This window comes from Drosophila kikkawai, chromosome X (assembly GCF_030179895.1).
Source record: "Drosophila kikkawai strain 14028-0561.14 chromosome X, DkikHiC1v2, whole genome shotgun sequence".
NCBI lineage: Eukaryota > Metazoa > Arthropoda > Insecta > Diptera > Drosophilidae > Drosophila > Drosophila kikkawai.
The window spans coordinates 31,336,800-31,361,245 of record NC_091733.1 but is presented as its reverse complement, the minus strand read 5'-3'; the positions used below and the strand labels follow the sequence as shown (position 1 = coordinate 31,361,245).

Here is a 24,446-nt window from a genome sequence, read left to right as displayed (position 1 = left end):
AGCACATTTATTGCTACAAGCAAGTCAGCCAACCAGCCAGCCACCAACCCCATGCACAACACCCTCCGGGGGGCACTTACCTGAACCCCACACCCCCTAGATGGCTGCTCTCCCTGCCAAAGCCAATCCCCAACCTGCCACCCGTTGAAAATTGGCAACATTAATAAAATTAGACCCGTCTTAAAGGGGGGTTTCTCTGTGCCTGTGGCCCTTTTGCTATGTGCTATTTTCCATTTTCCATTTACCATTTTTCACTTGATTTGTGCCCCCCGCCGCCCTCGTTTCACCTTTTTTGTTTTCATAAATGCTCTTTAAAATCTTATTAGCCACGCGCCCTGATCAAAGCCAAAGTCTTTAAAAAGTGAGAGTGAGTGAGAGAAGAGAGAGCCTTCCAGCGAAATCCACACCCATGGATCTTGGCCAGGTGACGCCCAGCATCGCAAACGACACTTTGATGAGGGTTTTGTGTCCTTTGTGTGGTGTTGCTGTTGGCTTTTTCTGGCAGCAAGTCCATTGAATTCGGTTGACTGATAATCCAAGTGGTTAGGTTCGCTTTTCTTTTTGTTTTTTCTTATGTTTTTAAGTTGAGGGAAGGCGATTCAGGCTCATATCCTTCGGCACCATCCTTGATGGCAAAACAATTAGTTAGCTTCGATGGGAAAAAGATTGTGTGGAAAACTCTTTACTGTCACAACTTGGTTTTATAAATATGTTATTTTTAAAATTAAAATTGTGCTTTAAGGATATTTTACGACATGTTTTGGCTTGAACAAAAATTAATAACATTTTATATTGATTTTTTTAAGCACACGTAATAAAAATAATTGCAGTAGCTATCAAAATCATTAAAGGTTTTAATTTAAAATCCTTTAAAAAGCTGTCTAAAATTATATTTTTTAAATGTAAAACCAATTTAAACTGATTTTGGTACCTTACAAATATTATAGCATACTTTTAGACACCATTTTAAAGGATTTTAAAAGACTGTAATATATTTTATAAATTCCTGAAAGTTAATTTAACATTTACTTATTTGTTGATATAATAAAATATTTATTTATTAGCACACCTTTGTCCACACCTATTGCCCTCAAATGTAATTGCTGGCTTCTTTGAAGGCAAAACAGGAAGTTCATTGAACTACTTCATTAGGCTGCCGTCCTTCGTCCTTTGGACTGGGGCTAATCCAATTTTAATTGGTCACAGCGTGAAAAGCTGACCATGGGCATCATCCACATATCCACATCCTCATCCGTAGTCGATATTCGCCCCGGGGGCCAGAGCCAAACGCTCTTTACACCTCCGCGTATGCTTGCTCCTGGCGGCTGCTGTCACAGGATGTCAATTTCAATTTGACATTTATTTTATTGTGCGTATGTGTGTGTTTCTGCGACTGTGTGTGTGTGTGGGCCGTAATAAGCCGCATTCGTTTATTTTAAAACCGCTTCAATTGTTGCTCACTCGATGCGATTGAATGCCCGTTCGAGTGTGTGTGTGTGTGTTGTGTGTGTGTGCGGTCAGCAATTTGATGTTGCGTATGCTGGCCGCGTAACACCACCCCCACACACACACACACACCTCGACACTGTTCGAAAAAAAGACTTCCTACTGATGCATATTTTAAGTTTAAATTTAATTTTATTTTTAATTATACAATATTATTATTTTACTTAAATTTTTCTTTTTAATTTATACAAAAAGAAAAGGTACATTTTATTATCCTTTATGACTTTGATTTTCTCCCTGTGTGAGCAAAGCTACGGGCAACATTTTGTGGTTTTCATTGCTGTTTTCGTTGTGGCAGAAATCCTTTTCCGCTGGGTGTGGGAAATGATGCGGGAAAGGGTATAGGGTATGGGTATGGGTTTTTGGGATCTGGGATTGGGTTTGCCTTTCGACTTGGACTTTGACTGGGTGGAAGGGAAGGGGAGTTGCACGCACGACTACATTGTCAAACTTTTGTGTGTGTGTGTGTCATTATTGTGGCTGTTGGCGGTTGCTCTGTGCCTTCGTCCTCGGTCGTCCTTGCCATGTTTGTTGTTGCGGGTTATTAAAAACTTTTAACGCTCGCAGTGAGACACAAAACCCAGTCGGAGAGAGCCCAGTGACCGTTGCCGAGTTGCTCGTTTTCATTTTCATTGTGAATGTTAATTACTCCAGCGGCGGCGGCGACAACTGCCAAAGCCAGGATCTGTTTTGGGTTGAGGTTTCGCCTGCAACTGAAACTCCTGGTCATTTATGTCCAGTTTTCATAAATACTGAAGGAGAAGTCTGTGTAATAATTGATTAAAATATTTAATTTAGGAAAATAATACAGAATTTAGATTTAATAAACACAAACTTATATAATTTTATTAATATAAAATTAAATTAAATTTCCGTTCTTCCTAATGGAATTGTAGAGTTTTTGTCTAACTTTCTCTCAGTGTTTTAAGTAACTGCACCCTCTTTTTTTGGTGTCTCTCCTGAGTCTGCCCCTTTCTCTGGCTTATAATCAAACTTATTTACTTTATGTGACTTTTATGAGAATTAAGAGGCATGCGGTCGCCGTTGGTTGCCCCGATCAAGGCGGTGCTAATGATGTCCTGGATGAGTTGTGGAGACAATTTTTTGTATGCATATATTTATATTTTTGTTCATTAATTGGGTTGACCAAAAGATATACCGCACAAAAAACAGAGAACGTAAAACATAAAAGCCTTTGTTATAATTTTTGGAGTTATATCAAAGGCTAAGATATACAAAAATCTAGTTTAAGGCTTTGTTATGCCAGGTCCTGTTCATCTACACTATTATCTTTGGTGGCCTTTTGGGCTAATGATAAAGCAGGTGATCATCACATAATGGAGTTTGTCAAATAAAGCAAATGAATATATCTCAACTGTGTGGAATAGTGTAAATGTAGCCTTCGGGGCATCTCTGAGTGAGTATGCTAAGCTTGGCGGCGCCGTCACGATGTCGTCTTCCGGCTAGACGCTACTCCACTCCGGCTGGTGATCCCCGCTGTCTCCTGCCCAACTCGCTGGCATTGTCTTTCCCGGCGGCTCACGTGCTCACGTACGAAATAATTATAGCGCAAGTACGTGTCCCGCATATGCGAGCACATGGTTCCTCCAGCTTCAGATCCTGTTCCAGCTCCCGCTCCTGCTCCTTGGGCTGTTGCTCAGCCCTTCAAGCAGGCAGAAATCCCATTTCATTGGCAAATTTATTTTGTTGTTGGCCCAAACGATTTTTAGGCATTTTCCAACAGTTTGGTTCTTCGGTTTCTTTTTTTTTTTTTTTTTTTTTTTTTGCTGGCAAAAAGTGGGCCCAAAAGTTTGCTCCTTACACTTTTTGGGAGTATTTATCCGTTTTTGTCCTCACCGCCTGGTAACCTTCGTTAACAATTCCCAGGCTTTCTCTGCAGTTTTTTTGCAAAAATAAAAACAAAAAAACCTAAAAAATAAAGGAAAAGAAGTTGGCATCATGTGGCTGGGGTTTTGATTGTTTCCAGGCACATATATGTATATATAGAAATATATATATTTATACCCTTTGAAAGGTATTATAATTTGATTTAAAAGTTGGCAACGCAGTGAAGGAGTCATTTCCGATCCTATAAGTCATATATATTCTTGATCAGCATCACAAGCCGAGTCTTTTTAGCCATGTCTGGTGGGTAATAATTTTTGTAACTTTTTTTTTTTTCAAAATTTTGTAAGGGGTTATCGTTAAATTGTACAAAAAAAATTGGAAAAAGTTTAATTAAAAAAATCTTAAACGTAAAATGCAGATTTTTTCGGTTAAAAGAAAAAACTAAGATAACGCTGCGTTCCAAATTAAATTTAATTAATTTTTGGCTGAGTTATAGATTTTAAAATTTTTTTTTTTTTCCCAAAAATAGTAAACAAAATTTTAATGCAAAATTTTATAAAATAAAATTGATCAAAAATTGGTAAAAAATTAAATTTAAATCTAGTATACAGACTTATTAATTTGATAAAAATTAACATAAATCCGATCCTAAAAAACTAAATAATAGTTCCTCTTATAAAATAATATTTTTAATTTCATTTAAATGCCACCTGTTGACCCCAGTTCTAGCTTTAACCCCAAAATCCCAGCTTGGCATAACAATTATCTGCTCGTGACTCATCGGGGAGATTAGTGAAGGAAGTTGTCACGGATCGCAGCAGCCGGCATAACTTCAACAAGGAGTTTGGAGGGGGTCACAGCTGTTGCATTTTGGGCCTAAACTGTGCGTTTACTCAACCACAAAACGCACACGTTCCACTCGGGGAATCCTTGTCGATGAGGATGAGAATGAGGATGAGAATGGGGATGGGGATGGGTATGAGGATGAGAATGGGCATGGGAATGAGGCTAAAAGGCTGGGGATAAAGATGAGGATGTGGTCCCCGAAAACTCGCCAAAAGTTTGCGCCAAAGTCCAACATATGTTGCCTGCTCTCATGCATGCCTTGCCCCTGCTCCACACCAAAGTCCTTGCCCCTTGCAGTTAGTCAGTGACTTAGTTTTGCACTACAAAAAATTTATTTAAATATATTTTGGTTCCTAGATTTATGCAGAATATTTTTCTAATATTTTGGAGACGTTTAAATGGAAATTTTTCTTGGAATAAGCTTGTATTCCTTTTTTTGTTTAACTTAATATATTTTTAATATTCTAATATTTACCATTTTCCTGGCAACATTTTACCTGCTTTCAGCTTGATAACAAAAGTAACCAAGCTTTTCTAATTGTTCCTTAATCCATTCGGCTTCTTCTTATTTCTCTGAGTGTACAAACTTTCCCCACACACACTCACACGTGCCTGCTGCCTGCCTGCCTGCCTGTCTAGTGTGTAATTATAACAAGTTTTCTAGGCAATTTTTCTGTTTTCCTTCTCGTTTTTGCGCCCCAAAATTTTGTTCGTTTCATTTTTCTCCTCGTTTTCCTTTTCTTTTTTTTTATTATTTCTTTTTCTTATATTTTTGGTTCGGCCGTTGCTTTTGGGTATCATCTGAGGGGAGAGCCAGAAATAAGTTTTTGATAAGAAAGTTATGATGAGTTTTCTTCGCCCACACACACACACACACACAGCAGCCCAGGGAGCAGCACATGTACACACAGCTGTTGATTTTGGCCAAATTAGTGCAAACACGTCTTGTTTTGAGTTGTGGCCCATGTGGAAAATGTGCAACTAATTTGCAGTTATCAAGCGGAGCTCTCTCCCAGTCCGAGTTCGAGAGCTTCCCCGTCGACGGGAACCACAGGGCGTATTAAAACATTGATTTCAGGAAGGACACAGAGAGCCTCGGAAAATGTCAGGGCTTTCACTAATTTACATTTCCGGTGCACAGAGACACACGCCCACAAAAAAAGGTGAGTGGGGGAATCCCCGCCGGCCTGTCTGCCGACTGTCAAAAGTTTATTTATTTGACACCAAAAAAGTTGACACAGACACCAGAGAGAGAGAGAGAGAGAGAGAGAGGGTGGCAGGCCTGAATCGGATTTATATCTGGGCCTGGCCAAAATTGGATTACAATTGAGTTGTAATTATGCGACAACAAAACGGGACTCTCGACCCATACCCAGGACTATGCCATGTAGTCCTGGGCTCTCTGTTTTCCATGTTGTCGTCGACTTTGGGGGCGACGTCTTTTGAAAATTTCGCATTTTGCATTAATTAAAACTGATTTAATTAAAGCTTGTCGTGTTGCTTTTAAGTATTTCTACGGCCTTCAGCCTTCAGCCTCCAGCCGCAGGAACATGGAGCAACTGAAACAGGACCTGCAGTTGTTGGTGGTTGGTGATGCCAGGAAGAAAGGACCTGGAACAGCATGGAGGTCGAATCCTACCCTTCTACCTGCCTTTGCTGCCAGGAAATGATTGAAGCGAGAGACCAAAGTGTTTTGGACTCCTGTCGCCGCCCATTCTGTCGCCCAGTCTGTCATGTCCTCTCCCGTCAAGGATTCTTTGCCTTTGCTGCTGCTGCTGCTGCTGCTGCTCTTTGAAGAGGTGAAAGTTTAATTAAATATGCATCAGGCGTAAGCAAGTATGTGTAGGCAAGTGTAAAGTCGGCTAGATGGATGGACTAGCTAACCCGGTAAAGTCCTTCAAGCCGATTAAGTCCTTGGAAATTACAGGCTCATCCCTGAAGATCTTTCAAGGATAATTTTTAGCTTGAAATAGTATAGAATATTTCGAAATCAAAGCAACTTTGCTGCTACTTTTCAGTTATTCATTTACGTCCGACTCTTAACCGGCAGAAAACACATTCGATCTTATACTCAGAAATTCAAAAACAAAGATCAAATTCAGGAGATGTTTCCCTTCCGGCCGCGCTTGAATCACCTGAGAACGGATCGCTTGGAACGTCGTCTGCGACAGCGTCTGCACGATGCCGGCATAACGACCGCGGCCATGGCAGCAGCGGCAGCGGAAACGGAAACGGCAATGGGACCGGATATGCGCACAGTGCCCGCTTTGCATCCGCTCCTAGTGTCGCTGCAGCATGTACGATTGCTTCTGATCCACCTGCGACACCTGCTCATCCGCCAAAGAGTTGGCATGATACTGGGAGCCGGCGATAGTATGTTTGTGTGGAACAGACGGGAGCCGTCGATACCCACCGGGCAGAGGGGCGAGGGCGACAGCGTTCCGGAGATGGACATGGAGGTGGTGAGACCAGGTGATGCCTAGGAACACGACAACACACACACACACACACACATACGATCGATCTGTGCCCACCCCCCCACAAACCGTGTGCGTGCCGCCTGCGTATATGTGTGTGTATACTTGTGAACGGACACATTTCCGTGTGCCATTATTATTATTATCATCATCCTATGGCTGCCGTGGTACCCAGATCCAGGAACGGCCAGGTCCTGTCTCTCTCTTCAGCTCGGAGAGGTGGATGTGGAGCGCACGCATATAATAATTTCCTGTTCAATGAGCAATTACCGTAATAAAGATACAACTCCGGCTACTCTCCCATTATGCTCGCATCCCAATCCCAGACAATGGCGGCCAAGGGACAATCATGATGACAATGATGACAATGACGACAATGACGATGATGGCCGGGAGATGTGATGGATAAGTCGTCTGCGTCAGTCATTCCAGCGGGGGAACGGGAAGTTGGGGTCTCCAACGGGGGCGTGACAAAAATACGGAATGGCTGGACGGTAATGTCCACCGCCGGAAAGTTGATTGAACTGCAGTAAAAGTTGCTACCCCGAAAAGCAATGAAATGGCGTCATGCAACTGGATCATTATATCCACTGCAGGGAGTATCTATATCTAGTTTTTTTTTTTTTTGTTTTTACTTGGGTGGAAAAGGAATTACAATTATCTTAAAAGAACTTTGGCAAGCCGAAGTTTATATACCCATGCAGGGTGCGGAAATATATCCCATAATTAGTGTTATTTGGTACCTCTTTAAGTTAAAAAGTATATATTTTTTGTGTAGTCACATTTCTTTAGGTCCCTACTCTGATTCCTTGATCCTTGATTTTCCTCTGATCTCAAACTCTTTCCGGTGATATCTCCTCGTTTTTTGCCACTTTGCCACAGAGAGAAAGGAAAAACTTACACTCCTAAAAAAAATATTTAAAAACAAGAAAGGAAGCTAACTTCGGCACGCCGAAGTTTGTATACCCTTGCAGATATTATTTCATTGCATTTTACCTATACTTATTATGTTGAGAGTTTGACAGTTACAGTTTTACATTCCCAGTTTTACATTTTCCCTACACCTACCGATCGGTTTATATGGCAGCTATATGATATAGTTGTCCGATTTTCATAAAATTTATACCAAAATTCTGAACTAATAAAATAAGCTTATATCCCAGAGTAGAAAAAAATAGTTTGAAAAACAACGAAGTTATAATTTTTTTTCTATTAATTTCCTGATCGTTCCTATGGCAGCTATATGATATAGTCGTCCGATTTTCATAAAATTTTTACCAAAATTCAAAAATAATATAAAATGATCATATGTCAAAAATAGTGCACATATGTTGAAAAACAGCCAAGTTATAATTTTTTTTCTAAAAATTTATCGAACATTTGTATGGCAGCTATATGATATAGTCGTCCGATCCGGCCCGTTCCGACATATATAGCAGTGAGAGCATATAGAAGACTATATGCAAAGTTTCATTCAGATAGCTTTAAAACTGAGGGACTAGTTTGCGTAGAAACAGACAGACGGACAGACAGACAGACAGACGGACAGACGGACATGGCTAGATCGACTCGGCTGTTGATGCTGATCAAGAATATATATACTTTATAGGGTCGGAAACGTCTCCTTCACTGCGTTGCAAACTTCTGACTGAAATTATAATACCCTGCAAGGGTATAAAAAATATATAGCACTAAGCACAAAAGAGAGATAGAACAACAACACAACAGGTAGTAGTTTTTTTTTATGAAAGAGCAACCACACAAACACACCACAACCACAAACTCGACCTCAACATTCAGCTGGGTTACAACTCTGAAGATGCTAGAACTAGTTGGGAATTATAGTGTCAAGCGAGCGATTTTTTTATTAATTTATTTATTATATTTGAATTAATTATTTATTTATTATTTTTAAATGAATTATTCAGTTATTTTATAAATTTAATTTTAATTAAATATATATTTATTATTTTATAATTTTTTTGCATTTTAATTTTTTAATGAATTATTTATTTATATGTACTTATATTATTGCTTGTGTTATCTCTAGACTCGAAGTATTTTTTTTTGACTACAAAATTATCCTTTCTGGGGATTCCTTTTGCTTAAAGAAAATTGCCAGCTAATCTGCTTGCCAAAAATTGTATAGATTTTTCCCCTCAAGTGCTCTGTCTGGCACCTTTAAGGCTTCCCAAACTCAAGTGTATCAATCGAAAGATGCCGGTATATGAGAGGGTAACCTTTTTGCTCCTGCTCCAGCACCTGATCCTGCTGCTCCTGCTCTTGATGCTGCCGCCTCTGCCATTAGCAGGCAACGTCAAGCTGTCAGACAGTCGTAGAAGAAGCCTTTTTCGCATCCTTTCGAAATGGCGATGGTCCTTGTTGTGTTCACCGAACATTTTATTGCTTTATGCGTTTAATGAAGTGTTGCTACGAGGGCGGGATGAGGGCATAGACACCCCAACCCCGGTTAATCCCGTGGGACTGCTCCGAGAGAGCAACCCTTCGCTTTCACTTTTGGGCTCACCCATTCCCCCTGGCCTCCAAAAAGGCAGACATGAGTCCCGGCAGCGGCGTATCAAACATTTCTGACAGCCTATGACTGACTCCCCAACAGACAGACACTTCGTCTGACTGACTGACTGACTGACTGACTGACTGATTGACTGATTGATGGACTGCCATGCCACTCGAAGCGGAGTTCGCATGTAATGCATAAAGAATGAAGCTTAAATAAAAGTTGGGAGATGAGAAATAGGATTAACTTGTCACACAATTGAATTTAATTTTCCTACGCACACTCGGGGGGAGGTAAAAGGCATCTGCAGCACACAGCATCATCCCATCCAGACACTGGCCCCGCGTCCCTGAGAGTCCTCATCTTTTTGGTGTCCTTGCTACACTTTGGGGAATATTGACGACGACGACGACTCGAAAAATGCTTTTGTGGTAATCCCCGTGCCGAGGCCGTTTCCGGGGGTTTTGTAATGAAATTACACGAGCCTCAGATTTGTCAAAGCAATCAATACATACACACCCGGATGTGCAACTGGCTAGGGGACCCAGGATCCTTGATGAGCCCCCGCCGGTCCAACAGACGTTGACAATTGTCCTGCCTAAATAGCCTGGCAAAGAGAGAGAGAGAAAAAATACTACAAAATGTATTCAAAAGTCTCATTGAAAAGGTCTTTTGTGTGTGTGTTTCTTTTGGAAACTGAGTTTATTAGGTGATCAGGTGATTGGGTGGAAAATGTATTCTAAACTTGGGTAGATTCTATATTTCTTTGTATTTTTTAAGTTAGTTTTTTTACTGTTTTTAGTATTTAGAGGAATTTAGAATTTCAATATGAATTTTGCATGGTTTAAAGTTATTTTTTGGGAAAGAAATCTACGAGGCTGATCAAAAAAGGCGCTAAAACAATTTGAAATTCTTAAAAATAATCATTTAAAATCTTTAATTTTCAAATAATAAAATTTAAATATATTTTTTATATTAAAGATTAAACAAAAAGCTAATTAAAGATCCTTCTTCTTCTAAAGAAACCCAGAATATTTTCCCTTAGCTGGCAAACTTTTAATGTCTTTCGTTTTTAACGAGGGATTTCCTCCTACTAGAATTTTCCTAGGACCTTTTCCCCCCATTTTCATTGTGCACATCATCCATCAATTAATTGACTGCACTTCGTCGCCTTATTGCGTATGCCGCTCACATGCCGTCTTTGATTAGCGAAAACAAAGGCGAAAGAGTGACGGCAGTTCATTAACTGTCACACAAATGTGCCAACGAATGGATGCAGTTCCAGGCTTTCGAAAAGGGATGTATACAAGGAGACCAAGGGAAAGGAGTCACCCTCAACTGGACCATCCTCCATATGCCAGCACTCAACACACTCACTCACACTCTCGTTCAACTTAATTAAATAGCAACAGTTACGAGGGTGGCGGCAGTCCAGTGTCCAGTTAAAGTTTAGCTTTTGTATTTTTTTTTTTCCAGTGCAGCAACAAAGTTTCTAATCCATTTGCCCGATACTTATGCACGCCTGCACTCGGGGGATTAATAAGTGTGGCTGTCCCACAGCCTCCACATCCATCTACATCTTCTTCTCGCCGGGATGGCTTGTTTCAACCACCGCCATCGCACACAGCCAAATCAATTTCAACTGTCAACTGTCAATCAGGCCGCAATTCAATCACGCAACACGCCCAGGGAGGGCTAGCTTCCATATATCTCTTTCTACCGAGGAGGAAAGGCAAGCAACTTTAAGAAGCCCCAAAAAAAGAGGATATATTTCTACATACACCATAAATACACTTTCAATATGTAACTGAATTATTCAGAGGGAAAACGTTATTAATGCCGTCAGCCAGGAGTCACAAACATTTGTTCAAGAGATTTTTATGAATTACATCGTTAGGCGGCGTTTGCGGGGCGGACACAGATTTTTATTGGTATTATTGCCATTGCCTCCATATATATATATATATATTTGCATTAACCCCCCTGATTCCCAACCCGATCATCCCCCAGTTTGCTTTTGGTTTCTGGTTAAATTTCGCAGTCAAGACACATGTCACGTATTTTCCTCGTAATTATGGCAAACGTGAGAAATTTCGTTAAGATTTTCTTAACACATTTTCTTGTGTACAAAATACATGTGCATATATACTATATATATATATATGTGTGTATATATCTGTATATATAGTATGCCCTGGCGTATGGCATAATTTTAGGCGTTTGGGGTTTTGCAAAAAGCCAACTCGTGCGATATACAGTTAGCCCTTGGTGAATATGATTATGATGATGTGGGGGACTCGCTAGAGTTGAATCATATCCTTTAAAAAGATTCATCACTAGAGCTTGAGATACTTCAAAGACCTGGCTATAATTACCAACTGTTGCTTAGTGCTTCCTTCTTGAATCCTTTGAAATTTCCAACTTTAAATTGAATTGAAAACTTTGTAAATTACTTTTTATTTCAATTAACTTTTAGTTGTATATATAAAATCATTTGATGGCCGTGAGCTCCTGCAACTGCTTGATTAATTTGGCTATCAAGGCATTTATCTCGGCCACAAAGCTTTTCACAATTTCCCGTTTCCTCGATGTCACACCCGTAACATTTAGGGACTGACTGGGCAAACTGAAAGCCAGTGTCACCAGCACTGAAAAAATATTCAAATATATATATTTATACCTGCACAAAAGCTTGAGGTTTCCCCTTTACTTACGGCAAACTAGGGCCAGGAACAATACCTTCTGGCCTGACATCTTTGGGGGTCTTAACTGAGCTCTTGCTGGCTGCCTGGCCCTTCATAAATAGTCGCAAAATGTAGTCCTACGTGTTTGTAGGGCCTTCGACAGCTCACGTAGTCCAGATTAGCTTTGGCTGAGGTCTCTAAATTATGCAAGTTTGGGGATCAAGTCAAAGCTTAAAGCTTAAATATATTTATGTAATGCTCAAAATATTGTTTTATTTTTCAAACAAACTCTCACAAGTTAAACTACAAAAAATATATAAATTAAAATTAATTTGAAACAAAATTAGGTAGTATAAAGTTGAACAAAGGGAAGAGAGAGAGAGAAAGTTACTTTCCAACGTTGCTGAGTACGGGCAGTTGAGGGCGGCTACCACCAGATAAAACATCCCCGACAACGGGTACACCTGATCCTGTTCCGCCCACTCCTGCAGTATTTGTTAGATCTTTCTTAATTTGCTCGGCAGCATCAATTCCATGAACTGGTATCGCCAGACCCGATAGCACATTCGCCTGACTGACGCTCAGATAGCAGGCTGCAAAATATTTAAATCCAAATTATAGAAATCCTTTTTCAAAATGCCAACTATATCCAGTCTACACACCGCACAGAATGAGGGCCACGACGATAGATTTGTTGAACATGTTGCTTTGACGTTTGGAAGGTATCGACTACTTGGTTAAAGCTAGATCGATTCTGGCTTTTATAGTGCTCGGCCGGAGAAGTTCTCTTTTTGGGCAAAGCACACGTACGGCAATCGCTATCCGGAGCGTGCTCTACGGCTTATCACGGTTACGGAATCACCGGCACACACTACGTCACAAGTTTGAAGCACTCCAAAAGCAGTTGCACCGGAAAAAAATATTACAAAAAGGTGTTGAGTTCGATGCCCTCGATTATTGGAAAATTTATACCATAAATTTAATAAGAAGTAAAATAAGCATTAATTAGTATTTAACATTCAAATAATTATCAGTTAAATGCTTTTCCATTTTGCAATAATTTTTCTCAGTGCCCAAAGATTACATAAGGGTTACGGGTATATTAATTCATAAACTTTAAAGCCACCCATCAAGTCCTGTTGTCCTCATTTTCATTGTATTATTTATGTTTTCTATATATATATATTTTTTTTTGCCCCAGCAAATTGTTTTCATTATAATTCGCATTTTGCTCTCGTCACGTTCGCCGCTAAATAATTACAATTTTCCACTCTCTGCGAGTGACGGAGGAAAGGGCATGTAAATACTTAATTAAAATACTGCGTGTTTTTGTTTTAACACCAACAATTAAACAATTTCCATGGCATTCGTTGCTTGTTATCAGTGCTAATCTGATGCCGTAGTGTCTGTTTATATCGCATTCGATTTATTTAATGCATTTATTAAATCATTTTTCGATTTTTCTCTTCTTTTTTTTGTAACAATTAAACGATATTAAGGCCACTACTTATGGGTGGAAAATTAATGTGTTGTCACAGCTGCCTATTAGCAAACATATATTACTTTAAATTGTGTTTATTCTGTGGATACAAAATAATATATAGAAAGGGTTAGAGTTAACCAAAATATTTGTTTAATTTATTTAATAGAATTATGCTTACAAATAGCTCTAAGCTTGGCGTTATTTTGCTTTTAATAATACATAAATTTATTATAAGCAATATTTTTTAATTAATTTAATGATCAATTGAACTGCATTGGCACCAAGAGTATTACTTTTAGTTTTATCTTTGGCTAAGTTGGCCAAGATTACGTGACAAGTGCAGTGCATCCGGCAAGTACTATGTTCCAACAAGTGTACCTATGCTACTTCCGGAATGGGGAATGGGTATGGGAAATAGGGGAACGAATATCGAGACATCTTCAATGGGTCCGAGAGTGGAGAAATACCCCAACGATCGAGAGCGAGAGTGGAGCAGGTGGCGCATCGAGATTGGAATCGTTGGGAAGAGCGATAAGTTAATCGGCAATCGCACGTACGGACCACACGTTTCCGGACGTGGTGCCAGTGCACATCAATATAAAACTGGACCAACTGGTCTCTTGGAAAATCAGTTCAATTAGCCAAATTTATAGAGCAGTACGCCCCGAGACGACATCGCATCACATCGCATCGCTTCGATTCAGGGCTAATTAAGGAAACGCCAAGCCAAAGAAAGGAAACGAAGGCAGCACGTCGACAATGCTGCTGTCACGTAAACATTTAATTGCCCTCGTTGTGGTGACAACATTAGGTAATTAGTGGTGGCTCTGCTTCTGGCCATGTGATGCTAATTCCGTGCTTTTTTAGCCTGCCAGCTCTGTACCACAGTGGGCCAGGATTCCACTTTTCTGGCCACGATCACCAGCTCGAATAATCAACAGCAGTCGGCCAATGAAACCCGACTGAATGAGACCATTATGATTAGCATTAGTGAGATTATTGCAGCTGCCGAAGCAGCGGCTAATACCACCGATTCCTCCAGCAGCACCACCATCGACACATCAACAACACCCACTACGGCGACCTCATCCACATCTACTGAAGTTTCAACAACAGAAACTACTACTGCACAGCCAGTTACCAGTACACCCACCGAATCATCTACTACATCTACTACCCAGCAAACTTCAACAGCTAGCACTACAGACTCAACTACAACGCAAGACACTACAACCACAAGTACACAAACTTCCACTACTACACAACAAGCTACAACAACAACAACCCAATTAACAACAACCACTGATCAAGTTTCCACAACAACAGCACAGACCACTACATTAGCCTCAGACAACTCAAGCACTTCCGAAACATCAAGCACAACACTGCAATCTACTACTGTTGCTGCTGAAACTTCAACAACTACACCTACAGTCACAACAATTGCCACACCAACATCCTCAACAACATTGTCCACAAGCACAGCCACACCAACTTCAACAGTCACACCTACAGTTACAACAATTGCCACACCAACTTCTACAACAACATTGTCCACAAGTACATCTACACCGACTTCTACAACAATATTGTCCACAAGTACAGCCACACCGACTTCTACAACAACATTGTCCACAAGTACAGCCACACCGACTTCAACAACAACACCCACAATCACAACCGTAGCTACACAAACTTCAACTACAACCACAACACCAACCACATTAGCTGCCGAGACTTCTACGACAACAGAATCCACAACTCAACCCATAACAACAACTAGCACAGAATCAACAACTACAACGAGCACTACACCACCCGCGTACACCGTCTACACAATGGAACCCTATCCAAATATCTACAGCCAATCGAACACGATTGGTGGATCGCAGCGCAGGATGCGAAAAGGTCGCAAGGGACGTAGGGGCAGGAAATATCGCCGCAGGACCACCTATGCCCCAACGGAGGCAACTACCACAACAACGACAGTCAGAACAACGACGAATGGCGATGATTTTAGCGATGACTACGACGAACTTGTCCTAAACTCGAACAATGTCCTGGAACCCCAATTGGGGCTGCCCCTCGAGCTCGGAAATTTCGCCAATAACAGGATCCCCAAGTAGATAGAAGGACTGCTGAAAGTACCCAGCAAAAAGGAGACTGAGGACCAAGGACCTAGAGCCATATGCATATGTATACTCTGCTCCACATCTCAATAGTTAAGCTCGCATATTAATCATTATTAAATACAGAAATATTTCGCAAAATGTAGTTGACTTTTTACTGTTTAATTGTTTCAAGTGTAATAAGACTCGTCGTCGCTATAAAAATTAGCAACAATTATATCAATAAGCGTGTCAACACCCAAGTCGCGAACAAAGCAACAGAAATAATTTCGTTTTTTAGGGTGAAATAGATAGTGAAATACTTTTTTGTGAGGTAAAACTGTAGGGTATATTGGTTAACCCATTTTCCATAACATTGTTGAAAAAGTTAGCTGGTTGATGACTGTTTTTTCAACTCGATTAAAGTGATTATAAAATAAATATTTAAGAATTAAATATATTATATATTTATATATAATATAATGCAGGTAAAAATACAATTTTTCCTTCAGAGCCAAGACCTCCTTCTACTCCTTTCTCTAGGGCATATTTCCATGAACAAAAATCTCTATTCAACTGAGGGAGATAATTATTTTGCGTGCGGCAACAGCTCAGACAACTCAACAGAGATACAGGGATACACATTCCAATCTCGTGAGCTCCTCTCCACTCCCCTTTGCTCCTCCCTCCCTTCCTGCTCCCCTCATTAATGGGGCAAAGTTTGAGGAAGCAAATGGGGTAAGCAAAATGGAAACTCCGAACCTGAAACAGGGAAACAGGCGAAAAACTCATAAAACACAAGCGGACAAACAGGCAAATAAACAGTTGGTGTGCAATTAATTTGGCAAACTGTTTGCCCAAAACAAACACACCCGGCCACATACACAAACCAAGGAGAGAGAGAGAGTGTGGTGTGTGTGTGGGGGAGGAGCAATAAGCAAATACAATTTAAGTTCCACTTTCAACACATCAGCAAAAAGCAGGCCACCAGTACACTATGCTACATAGTATAGCTGTGCTACACAGAGCCACCGCCACCCCATGATAATGGTCGAGTCAATTAGCAAAGCCTGCTCCGAGTCGGAGTCGGACTCGGACTCGGAGTCGCAAGCCAGCGCATTAAAATCTTGGCCAACATTATCAAAATAACTGCCGGACTAATCAAAGTGACAGCTGACCCCAAAGGCCTGCACTGCGGCAAAAAAGTTGTCAGGGGAAATTAAATATTTAGAAAATATTTTCAAAGAGACCAATATTAGAATATGATTTTAGATAATTTCTGCATCTAAATATAACTTTAAATTGCTTCTTAATTATTTAACTAGATAAAAAAGATTTTTATTTGTATTTTTTATTTTATAGAAAATAATTTCTTAATAATTTCTTTAAATTTTAAAAATAAACAGAAAACTACTGTATTTTAAATAATTCCATAATATTTTATATAAATCTATTAAATATCTGGAAAACAATTTTTTTGGGTTGCCAAAATTTTATATAAAATTAAAAGCCAAATATAAAGAAATGCCTTTTCAGAAAATATTTTTAAAATAATTTTTAAGGTTTTCGGAGAATTAATTTTAGATAAAAAAGCCTTCAATAAGAAATTCTCCAATAATTCCTGTAGCAAATAATCAATATAATAATTGTATAATATTTTTTATACATTTTATTGGCTACAATTTTATAAAGAAATAAATAGCAAAAGAAAAGTAGGCTTTTTCTGGCACTCGAAATTTCTCCCAGTGCCTCCAGAGCATTGAACTCATCCCAAAAATCGGTATCGCCCAGAGCAGGCCCAAATATGCTGCGAGCTTGACAGATTGCTTGGCGAATGCACGTGCTTATCGCCGGGGCGAGGGGCAGCACGTGCTCTCCAGCAGCTGCAGTGTCTTGGACTCGGATTCAGATTTTTGGGTTATAAGTAGCCAAGGCCAGCTGGGATGGAGCAGACCGAAACCCGAGTGCCAAGAATCAAGCAGAAACCAAATACTGAGTACACTGAGACAATGCTTAGTTTCGGGCAACAACTAATCCTGCTGGCGCTGGCCTGCTTTGGTGAGTTACCACAACAAGAACAACAGCACCAGGGAGAGCACCCACCACACATAACTCATAACTCTTGGTACCCGCAGCACTGCAAATGGCCAACGGCCTCTTCCTGCCCACACTGGAGGATCTAGTGGATAAGAAGGAGGCGAAACTGGACCTTTTCGGGGCCAAAAAACAGAAGGAGCTGCTCAAGAAACTGGATTTCCTCAATTTGTTCTCTGAAAAAGTGGAGGCCAAGCTGGAGAAAAAAGAGGATGAGTGGGAGAAGTTCAAGCAGTGGTGGGATGAGAAAAAAGAAAAGGAGCTGGCCTTCTTCGAGGCCAAAAAGGAAAAGGAGCTGGCCTTCTTCGAGGGCAAACTGGCCAAGAAGACGAGTAAGAAGAACAAGCCCAAAAAGACAACGGTGAAGCCATGCTATAGCTACCAGGAGGAGGAAGAGGAGTATGTCACCGAGGCATACGAGGAGGAGGAGGAGTATGAATCCGAGGAGGTCACCGAAAAGTCCTGTCCCAAGTGCTACGAAAAGCCAACCTATTCCTATGAAAAGCCAACCTATTCCTATGATTTGAAAGATGATGCCGACGAGGGCGATGTGCGTTACTTTACATGAACACCAGGACAAGGCTAATTGGCTCCGGCTAGATGGATGGATGGATGGACGGATATTTATTTATTGCATTTTCTCCCCGTCGCATCGCATCGTGTCTCTTTTACATAATTACATTTTTAATAAATATAATTAAAATTCACATAGCTGAACAAGGTCCTTTCAGAGCATTGGCTTTGGGTTTCGATTTGGGTTTGGGTTTGGGTTTGCCTTTCGGTACCATCTTCAACCTCCTCGCATATCATTTGCATATAAATTGAATTCCCCGCTTCAGTTCAGTTCGGTTTGGTTTGGTTTTCTTGCCTAGAATTTCGTGTAGACAGCCAATATTTTATACATTTTATACGTTCACACTCTTGGGTGTGAGGTGTGTGTGTGTGTGTGTGTGTGTGTGTGTGTGTGCGTGTGCGGTTTGATCCTAGCTAGAGGTAGCATCCGCGTCCTGTCAGCGCCACTTCATCCAAACTGTCAGCTGGTGGCTCAGTGACACATTGCGACCATTATTTGCATAAAGCGAGGGGGTTGCGCCCCCTTTGTGTGTCTTTTGGAGCCACCTAAAGTGGTTTATCCTGTCAATGCCACCAAAACTGCAGCTGGGCGCAAGAGAATGCAGGAAAACCCCAGGTACCAACCACACTATCAGTGAGTTTCACCCATCATGTTTCCATTTAAATGTCTATTAATTGCTGTACATGATAGTTAGTAACTGGTTTGGCATAAATCCATCAACATGCAGTTTAAAAATCCATATCAATCTATTTTTTTAATATTTTAATTTGGTTGAAAATGTACAAACATGGAAGAATGTAAACATGGGAGAGTTTTAACGAACTAAAAAAAAGGTAGAGAGGTTAAATAAATGCCATGAGTGTGCACTTTCCATTTTGTTTTTAGTAAATTTAAGGTATTTCCTGTTTACATTGATTGCCTTTTTGGTACTCTTAGTGTTTTTATTAAGTTTAATTTATTATTTTTAGCAAGAGAGGTTTCATACTTGACTTAATCATTTTATTTTCCACCTTATTGAATCGCTAGACAGGCAAGGCATTTCTAGCAATTGAAATTATCCATTTTTCTGGGGAAAAAAACCCACACACATGGTTGGATTATGCCACCGCCATATCTCTGTCCTCATATATTCTATATATGTGTTTGCTGGCACTGTCGATGTCCTGACATGGAAATGCTTTTCCAGCTGTCAGTAGGGGAGCGAAAATAGAACGGGGGTCGCAGCGGGAAATTTGTGATTTCATTGCAACAAAAAAAAAATGCAGAGTGTTCACTAACCACACACCGGCACACTCCCATCTAGCCTCCTTACCAGCAGCTCTAATGGTAATCATAATAATAATTCGGTCCGAGTTCAGGTTTTTGTTTGTTTTTCGCCGCGAGTGCCGGATGTGGATGTGGATGCTGAGGCAGCAAACATTTTTTGGGGGGCTACAGCATTTCACGGTTTTGTAAGCACACACACACTCACCTTTCTGTGTGTCTGTGTGTGTGTGTGTGTTTGCAATGCGGATTTTGTGCCATGCCAAAAAATTGGTTGTTGATTTGCTCATTGAGTCGTGGCATCGAGTGCAATTAGGTTGCATTGCATGCTTTACGGTGCTACATCGATTGACTATCGACAACTAATCGATTTTGCATACATTTTGGGGTTTGAAAAAACAAAATGTCATTAGAAGTTGCCAAAATAATATTAAATATAATAAATATAAATATTTATATGTGAAATAGTTGATATAAATCTACTTATGCTATCGATAATTCATCAATTTAACACATTTTCTTGGAGGCTCTTTACAAAAGTCACCCTCTGCAATTCGTTTATATTTACAAATTTATAGTTGAAGTTTTAAATAGAAATATAAATATTTATTTAAATGTTTAAATATTTTTTTAAAATAATTACAATATTTTAAATTATTTTATCGATATCTAATCGATTTATCATACTGTTTGTAGGACTCAAGAAATTGGTTTAATAATATTTATACAATATAATTTTTATTTATTTATTTTTTATTTTGGTAAATTCATATAACCCGATTAATTTAATCGATTAATTTGCCTTTGTCTTCAATAATTATTCGATGGGGAAAATTAGTGTTACTTGCTGATATTCTTTGATAAAGAAAAGGCCATCAATCCGCTGAGCCGTATTTCTCTCAGAGGTCTTTGGGGACTGCTGCCTGTCCCATAGATAATCATAGAAACTTTGAGGGAAAGGGCCAAACTATTATTATTATTTTCCAATTGCGATTATCGTGGCGGCACTCCTCTGGGAGCTCTGGGGACCTCAACTTCGACTTGGACTTGGACTTCCACTTTGACTTCAGCGGTCGGTCAGTTCTTGTAATTGCAGTGGACAAAAAGAAGAGCAAACTTTGTTTATCCTTTTGGCCAGAGCCAGGGAAAAAAACCCCCAACTTTCGAGCCGCCGGCAAAAAGTTTTCTTTTTCGGTTTTCCCTCTTTTCTTCTCCTGCTTGTCTCCTTGTCTCGTTGTCTCGCTCACTGATAGCCCAATTTCTTTCATTGCCTGCCACGGCTACACTTGCACTTACAGTCACAGTTACAGTTCAGCGAAGAGGGGTCAATCTTGTTAATTTCAGCTCTGCGGAGACAGCCAACTCCCCGCCGGATTGTATATACATATATAAATATATTGTATTTGCCCAACCATTTGTCTGTCCTGTCTGGCATTCTGTTTTTTGGGGTTATGCACGCATCGGGTGGGTTTTTCTTGGGGTTTTTATTTGGGGCTAGGGGGAACGGGGCATTTCCCGTAATCGCAATTAAGATAATCAAAAAAGTTTTGACAGTGGACTGACAGAGCTTGGTGGTTGGTCGTTTTTACTTTCATCCGCAAAGTCGGCAAAGTTTTTTGTTGTTGTTGTTCGTCTGATAACCTTAAGAGTTACCCATTGAAGTGCTTCTGGTGCAGGTGCTTTTCTTCTTGTCAATTGAGGTTTGCAAGGTGGTTAAATCTTACTTTTTTGAGGTTAATAAATCTGTATACTTAATTTAATTTGAAAATTAATTTATATTTTAATATAAATATTTTTGGGAAATGTAAAAGGATGTTTTAAGTTAGTGTTTATAGGGTTATTAAATCTAAATACTTTGTTTAAAATTTTATAAATTAAAATTTAATTCAATTTTTTATCATTTTAACAATAAAAAATTTAAAAAAATCAAATCAAAAATTTAAAAACCTTAACTAAGTCAAAAATCGATAATTTTTGTTTGAAAAGAGTTGTTTTGTTCATTTTTACTTAATTAATTTAATATCTAACAAGCTTAAATATATAAAGATATAAATAATAGAAACTAATACAGAAAAATACAAAAACTATATATTTTTATATTCAATTGCAACCCAGACTTGCCTTGCCCAAAGCCAAAGCCAGAGATCTTTCCTTTCGGGTTTCCCCGGGGTTAGTCCTGCACGTTTGCCGCATAATTTATGCAAACTAAAATTTCCACTTAAGCATTTCATTCCATCTTGGCGGAATCTTATCGTGACCCATGCCATGGCCTCCTCATCCATCCATCCAATTCAGACATACCCAACCCCCTCCTATCCAGTTCCCTTTTCCGCCGGCAATTAAATGGAACACAAATTTCATGTCCGTCCTGGACGACGCCACGAAGGACATGCGGAGGGAGGGAGAGAGAGAGCAGACACAGTACTTGGCATTATTTATGGCTTCCCTTTTTGGCCCTTTGTTGCCTCGTTGTTCTCGAGGAGTTTTCCCGAATTACGATTTGGATTTGGTCCGCCAAGAAAGGGGTGAGGGTTTGCGGTTGCAAAGGAGCTGCTGGAGCGGGGGCAGGGGATGCACAATCCAAATTGCAATTAATAAGGACCCTTAACCTACACGAAAAAATATATTTCTTGTTTTTTCAGTTCTTATATTAACTATTAAATAGGAATATAACAATAACAGCTAAGACTTTTAAGTTTTAGAATTTAATTTTATATAGTGTAATATATATTTAAGAGTAAGCTGGTTTTTTTCTAAGTGCATTAGAGCTGGCCTCAAACAAATCCAAAATCCATTGAGGCAAAGAAACCGCTTCGGTCAACAGGATTTTTTGGGCTTCTTCGCTCTCCCCTCTCGATGGCTCAATTCGCTTTCGTTTTCCCAATTTTCTCCATCACCCTCCTCCACTTCCCTCACCCCTTACCCCTCACCCTCATTTCCCATTTCCATTTGCGTTGGCAAACAAATTAAGCAAAGTTAATAACGAAATCTTGTTTTCAACATAAACAACAAATATGCAAATGACTTCATAACATTCAATGAGTGCACGAGACCAGCTCGAAACATGCTGATGAAGCGAACGAACTTGGCTCCGAGTCGTCTCTGTGTTCTCTGTGCGGTGGGTGGTGATTTTCCGGGGCTTTTCCTACTGCCAGCAACAGGCATCGGCTGCCGCCTCAGATCAGTGCATAATTATCGAAATAAGAGCGAAAGGAAGAGCGCAATTTGCATAGAGATGCCAGACAGAGGGGTCATCCCAGAAGCATTCACCACTCGAAGGTCCATAACAAAGTCGAAAGTCGTTTGGTAAATAGTGGAAAATGAAAATGAATCGCATAATTTAGACGATTGTCCGGGGATTATATCAACAAAGGCAAACAGGGCAAAAAAAAAATAGAAATCCGACATCGACATTATGGTGATTACATGGAGACCATGAAGTAAGGAAATATGTATAATAATGATTTCTTAGAGAATACATATTATTTTTAATATTTCTTCTATAGCTATAGCTATAACTCCGATATGCGTTGATTAAAGCAACTATTTTTGCAATAACTCTTTCATTCCACAGCCAATATCCAACTGATGGAAATGGTTTCCTTTTCCCATTTTGTTTTTCTTTTCCTATTTTTGTTGTTAGCCATACAAATATGGGTGTTCAGTCGCTGCAATATATATATAATTCATAATCATAACATTACATAATCTGTAATTCGTCAGTCACAGCACTCTCATATGCAGCCAAAATAAAGTATAGATTACCAGGTCAAGCGCATATGTAGATTCTGCTGACGACGATGAAGTGGAATGGAGCAATAGCCTCATTCTGCATATACCATTACAACCTACATTATTCTTGCACATCAACAGTTGTAACCAGAAGCATATTCGTTTCCGCATGCACTAGCAACCTACATTATTCTTTATCATTAATATTCGTAAATGCAATCACATTTGTTAGCTATAAATATCGTTAAGTTTGAATCAATAAAGTCAGTAATCATCTGCAATTCAAAGAGATCTTTACTCCTCCAACTGCAGTCCACCTAGTTCAAGTGCTGGGTGCGACACAAACAAGGCAATTAGTTTATGTGCTATTTTGCCAGGCATCGAAGCCTACTCACACTATCAAACACTCATACAAACATTTTGGTGACCCCGACAGTTCACGTCCTGCCGACAATTCACGTCCTGACGTCCTGCCGACAATTCACGTCCTGACGACAATTCACGTCCTGACGACAATTCACATCCTAACGATCAAATCCTAAGGACAATTCAGGTCCTGACGATCAAGTTCTAAGGAAAATTCAAGTCCCACGAGTCAAGTTCCCCAACTCTTGGAACAATCCTGGGCATCCATTGAAATAATCCTTCCACTAGAACTCAGAGTCTAGTGTGTTCTCCAAGTCAATTGAACAAGTGCTAATTTTTTAGACCACAAACGGTTGCGAAACGGAGCGTATCCAGCTTAAAAGCGAATAAAACACTCCCAACGGGTCAAGAATATAGCACTTTTCAACATGACTAGCATGGAGGAGCGAGCAGCCACAGAGGCGTTAGACTTGCAGGAAGAGATCAGTCAAGAGATCTCAAAACTGATCCGCAATTTCAAGAAAGATTCTGCGGAGAGGAAACAAAACCCAACATACTTTCAATCTAAGTTGGCCGCAATCGATGAAGCGTGGAATCGATTTGCGGAAAATGACCGTAATGTTCTGGAGAAATATAGAACCTCGGAATATCTAAACTTTTACAAAGACTGTCGTGACTCATGCGACAAGTATCGAAGCGCCATAACTGACGCAATGGCTCAAACTACGAGCCATGCCCAAGGAAACGCAGACGCTGCAAGCATACAGCAGCCTGTGGGCAAACTCATGTCGGCATGTCGCCGACAAAGAGCCATATCAGACTCTATCCATCGGGCTCTGAAAGAATTTTCAGAGACTGGAAAAACCATTACAAGTGATTTGATAAAATCACTATGGTCACAAGTTCAGGAGATCCACTTCGCTGTTCATGAAGAACACGAAGACCCG

At 39.9% G+C, this 24,446-nt stretch overlaps 5 protein-coding genes across 5 annotated transcripts; 3 read left to right on the top strand and 2 right to left on the bottom strand.

Annotated features, from left to right (window-relative positions):
* The first annotated feature begins 6,220 nt into the window (after nt 1–6,220).
* Nucleotides 6,221–6,983, top strand: LOC108080272 (uncharacterized). The gene has a single exon (XM_017174937.3). It carries the CDS (start codon nt 6,306–6,308, stop codon nt 6,681–6,683), a length of 378 nt encoding a protein of 125 aa, XP_017030426.1. The 5' UTR covers nt 6,221–6,305; the 3' UTR covers nt 6,684–6,983.
* A 4,640-nt stretch (nt 6,984–11,623) lies between these two features.
* Nucleotides 11,624–12,046, bottom strand: LOC108080271 (uncharacterized). The gene is made up of 2 exons (XM_017174936.2): nt 11,910–12,046; nt 11,624–11,843 (listed from the first exon to the last, which is right to left on the bottom strand). Exons 1-2 carry the CDS (start codon nt 11,947–11,949, stop codon nt 11,686–11,688), a joined length of 198 nt encoding a protein of 65 aa, XP_017030425.1. The 5' UTR covers nt 11,950–12,046; the 3' UTR covers nt 11,624–11,685.
* Nucleotides 12,047–12,126: 80 nt separating this feature from the next.
* On the bottom strand, nt 12,127–12,651 carry LOC138929136 (uncharacterized). Its single transcript, XM_070288291.1, has 2 exons — nt 12,542–12,651; nt 12,127–12,472 (listed from the first exon to the last, which is right to left on the bottom strand). Exons 1-2 carry the CDS (start codon nt 12,579–12,581, stop codon nt 12,267–12,269), a joined length of 246 nt encoding a protein of 81 aa, XP_070144392.1. The 5' UTR covers nt 12,582–12,651; the 3' UTR covers nt 12,127–12,266.
* A 1,361-nt stretch (nt 12,652–14,012) lies between these two features.
* On the top strand, nt 14,013–15,588 carry Muc4B (Mucin 4B). The gene is made up of 2 exons (XM_017174886.2): nt 14,013–14,173; nt 14,230–15,588. Exons 1-2 carry the CDS (start codon nt 14,122–14,124, stop codon nt 15,486–15,488), a joined length of 1,311 nt encoding a protein of 436 aa, XP_017030375.1. The 5' UTR covers nt 14,013–14,121; the 3' UTR covers nt 15,489–15,588.
* A 1,640-nt stretch (nt 15,589–17,228) lies between these two features.
* On the top strand, nt 17,229–18,284 carry Femcoat (femcoat). Its single transcript, XM_017174935.3, has 2 exons — nt 17,229–17,528; nt 17,606–18,284. Exons 1-2 carry the CDS (start codon nt 17,414–17,416, stop codon nt 18,130–18,132), a joined length of 642 nt encoding a protein of 213 aa, XP_017030424.1. The 5' UTR covers nt 17,229–17,413; the 3' UTR covers nt 18,133–18,284.
* Nucleotides 18,285–24,446: the final 6,162 nt, after the last annotated feature.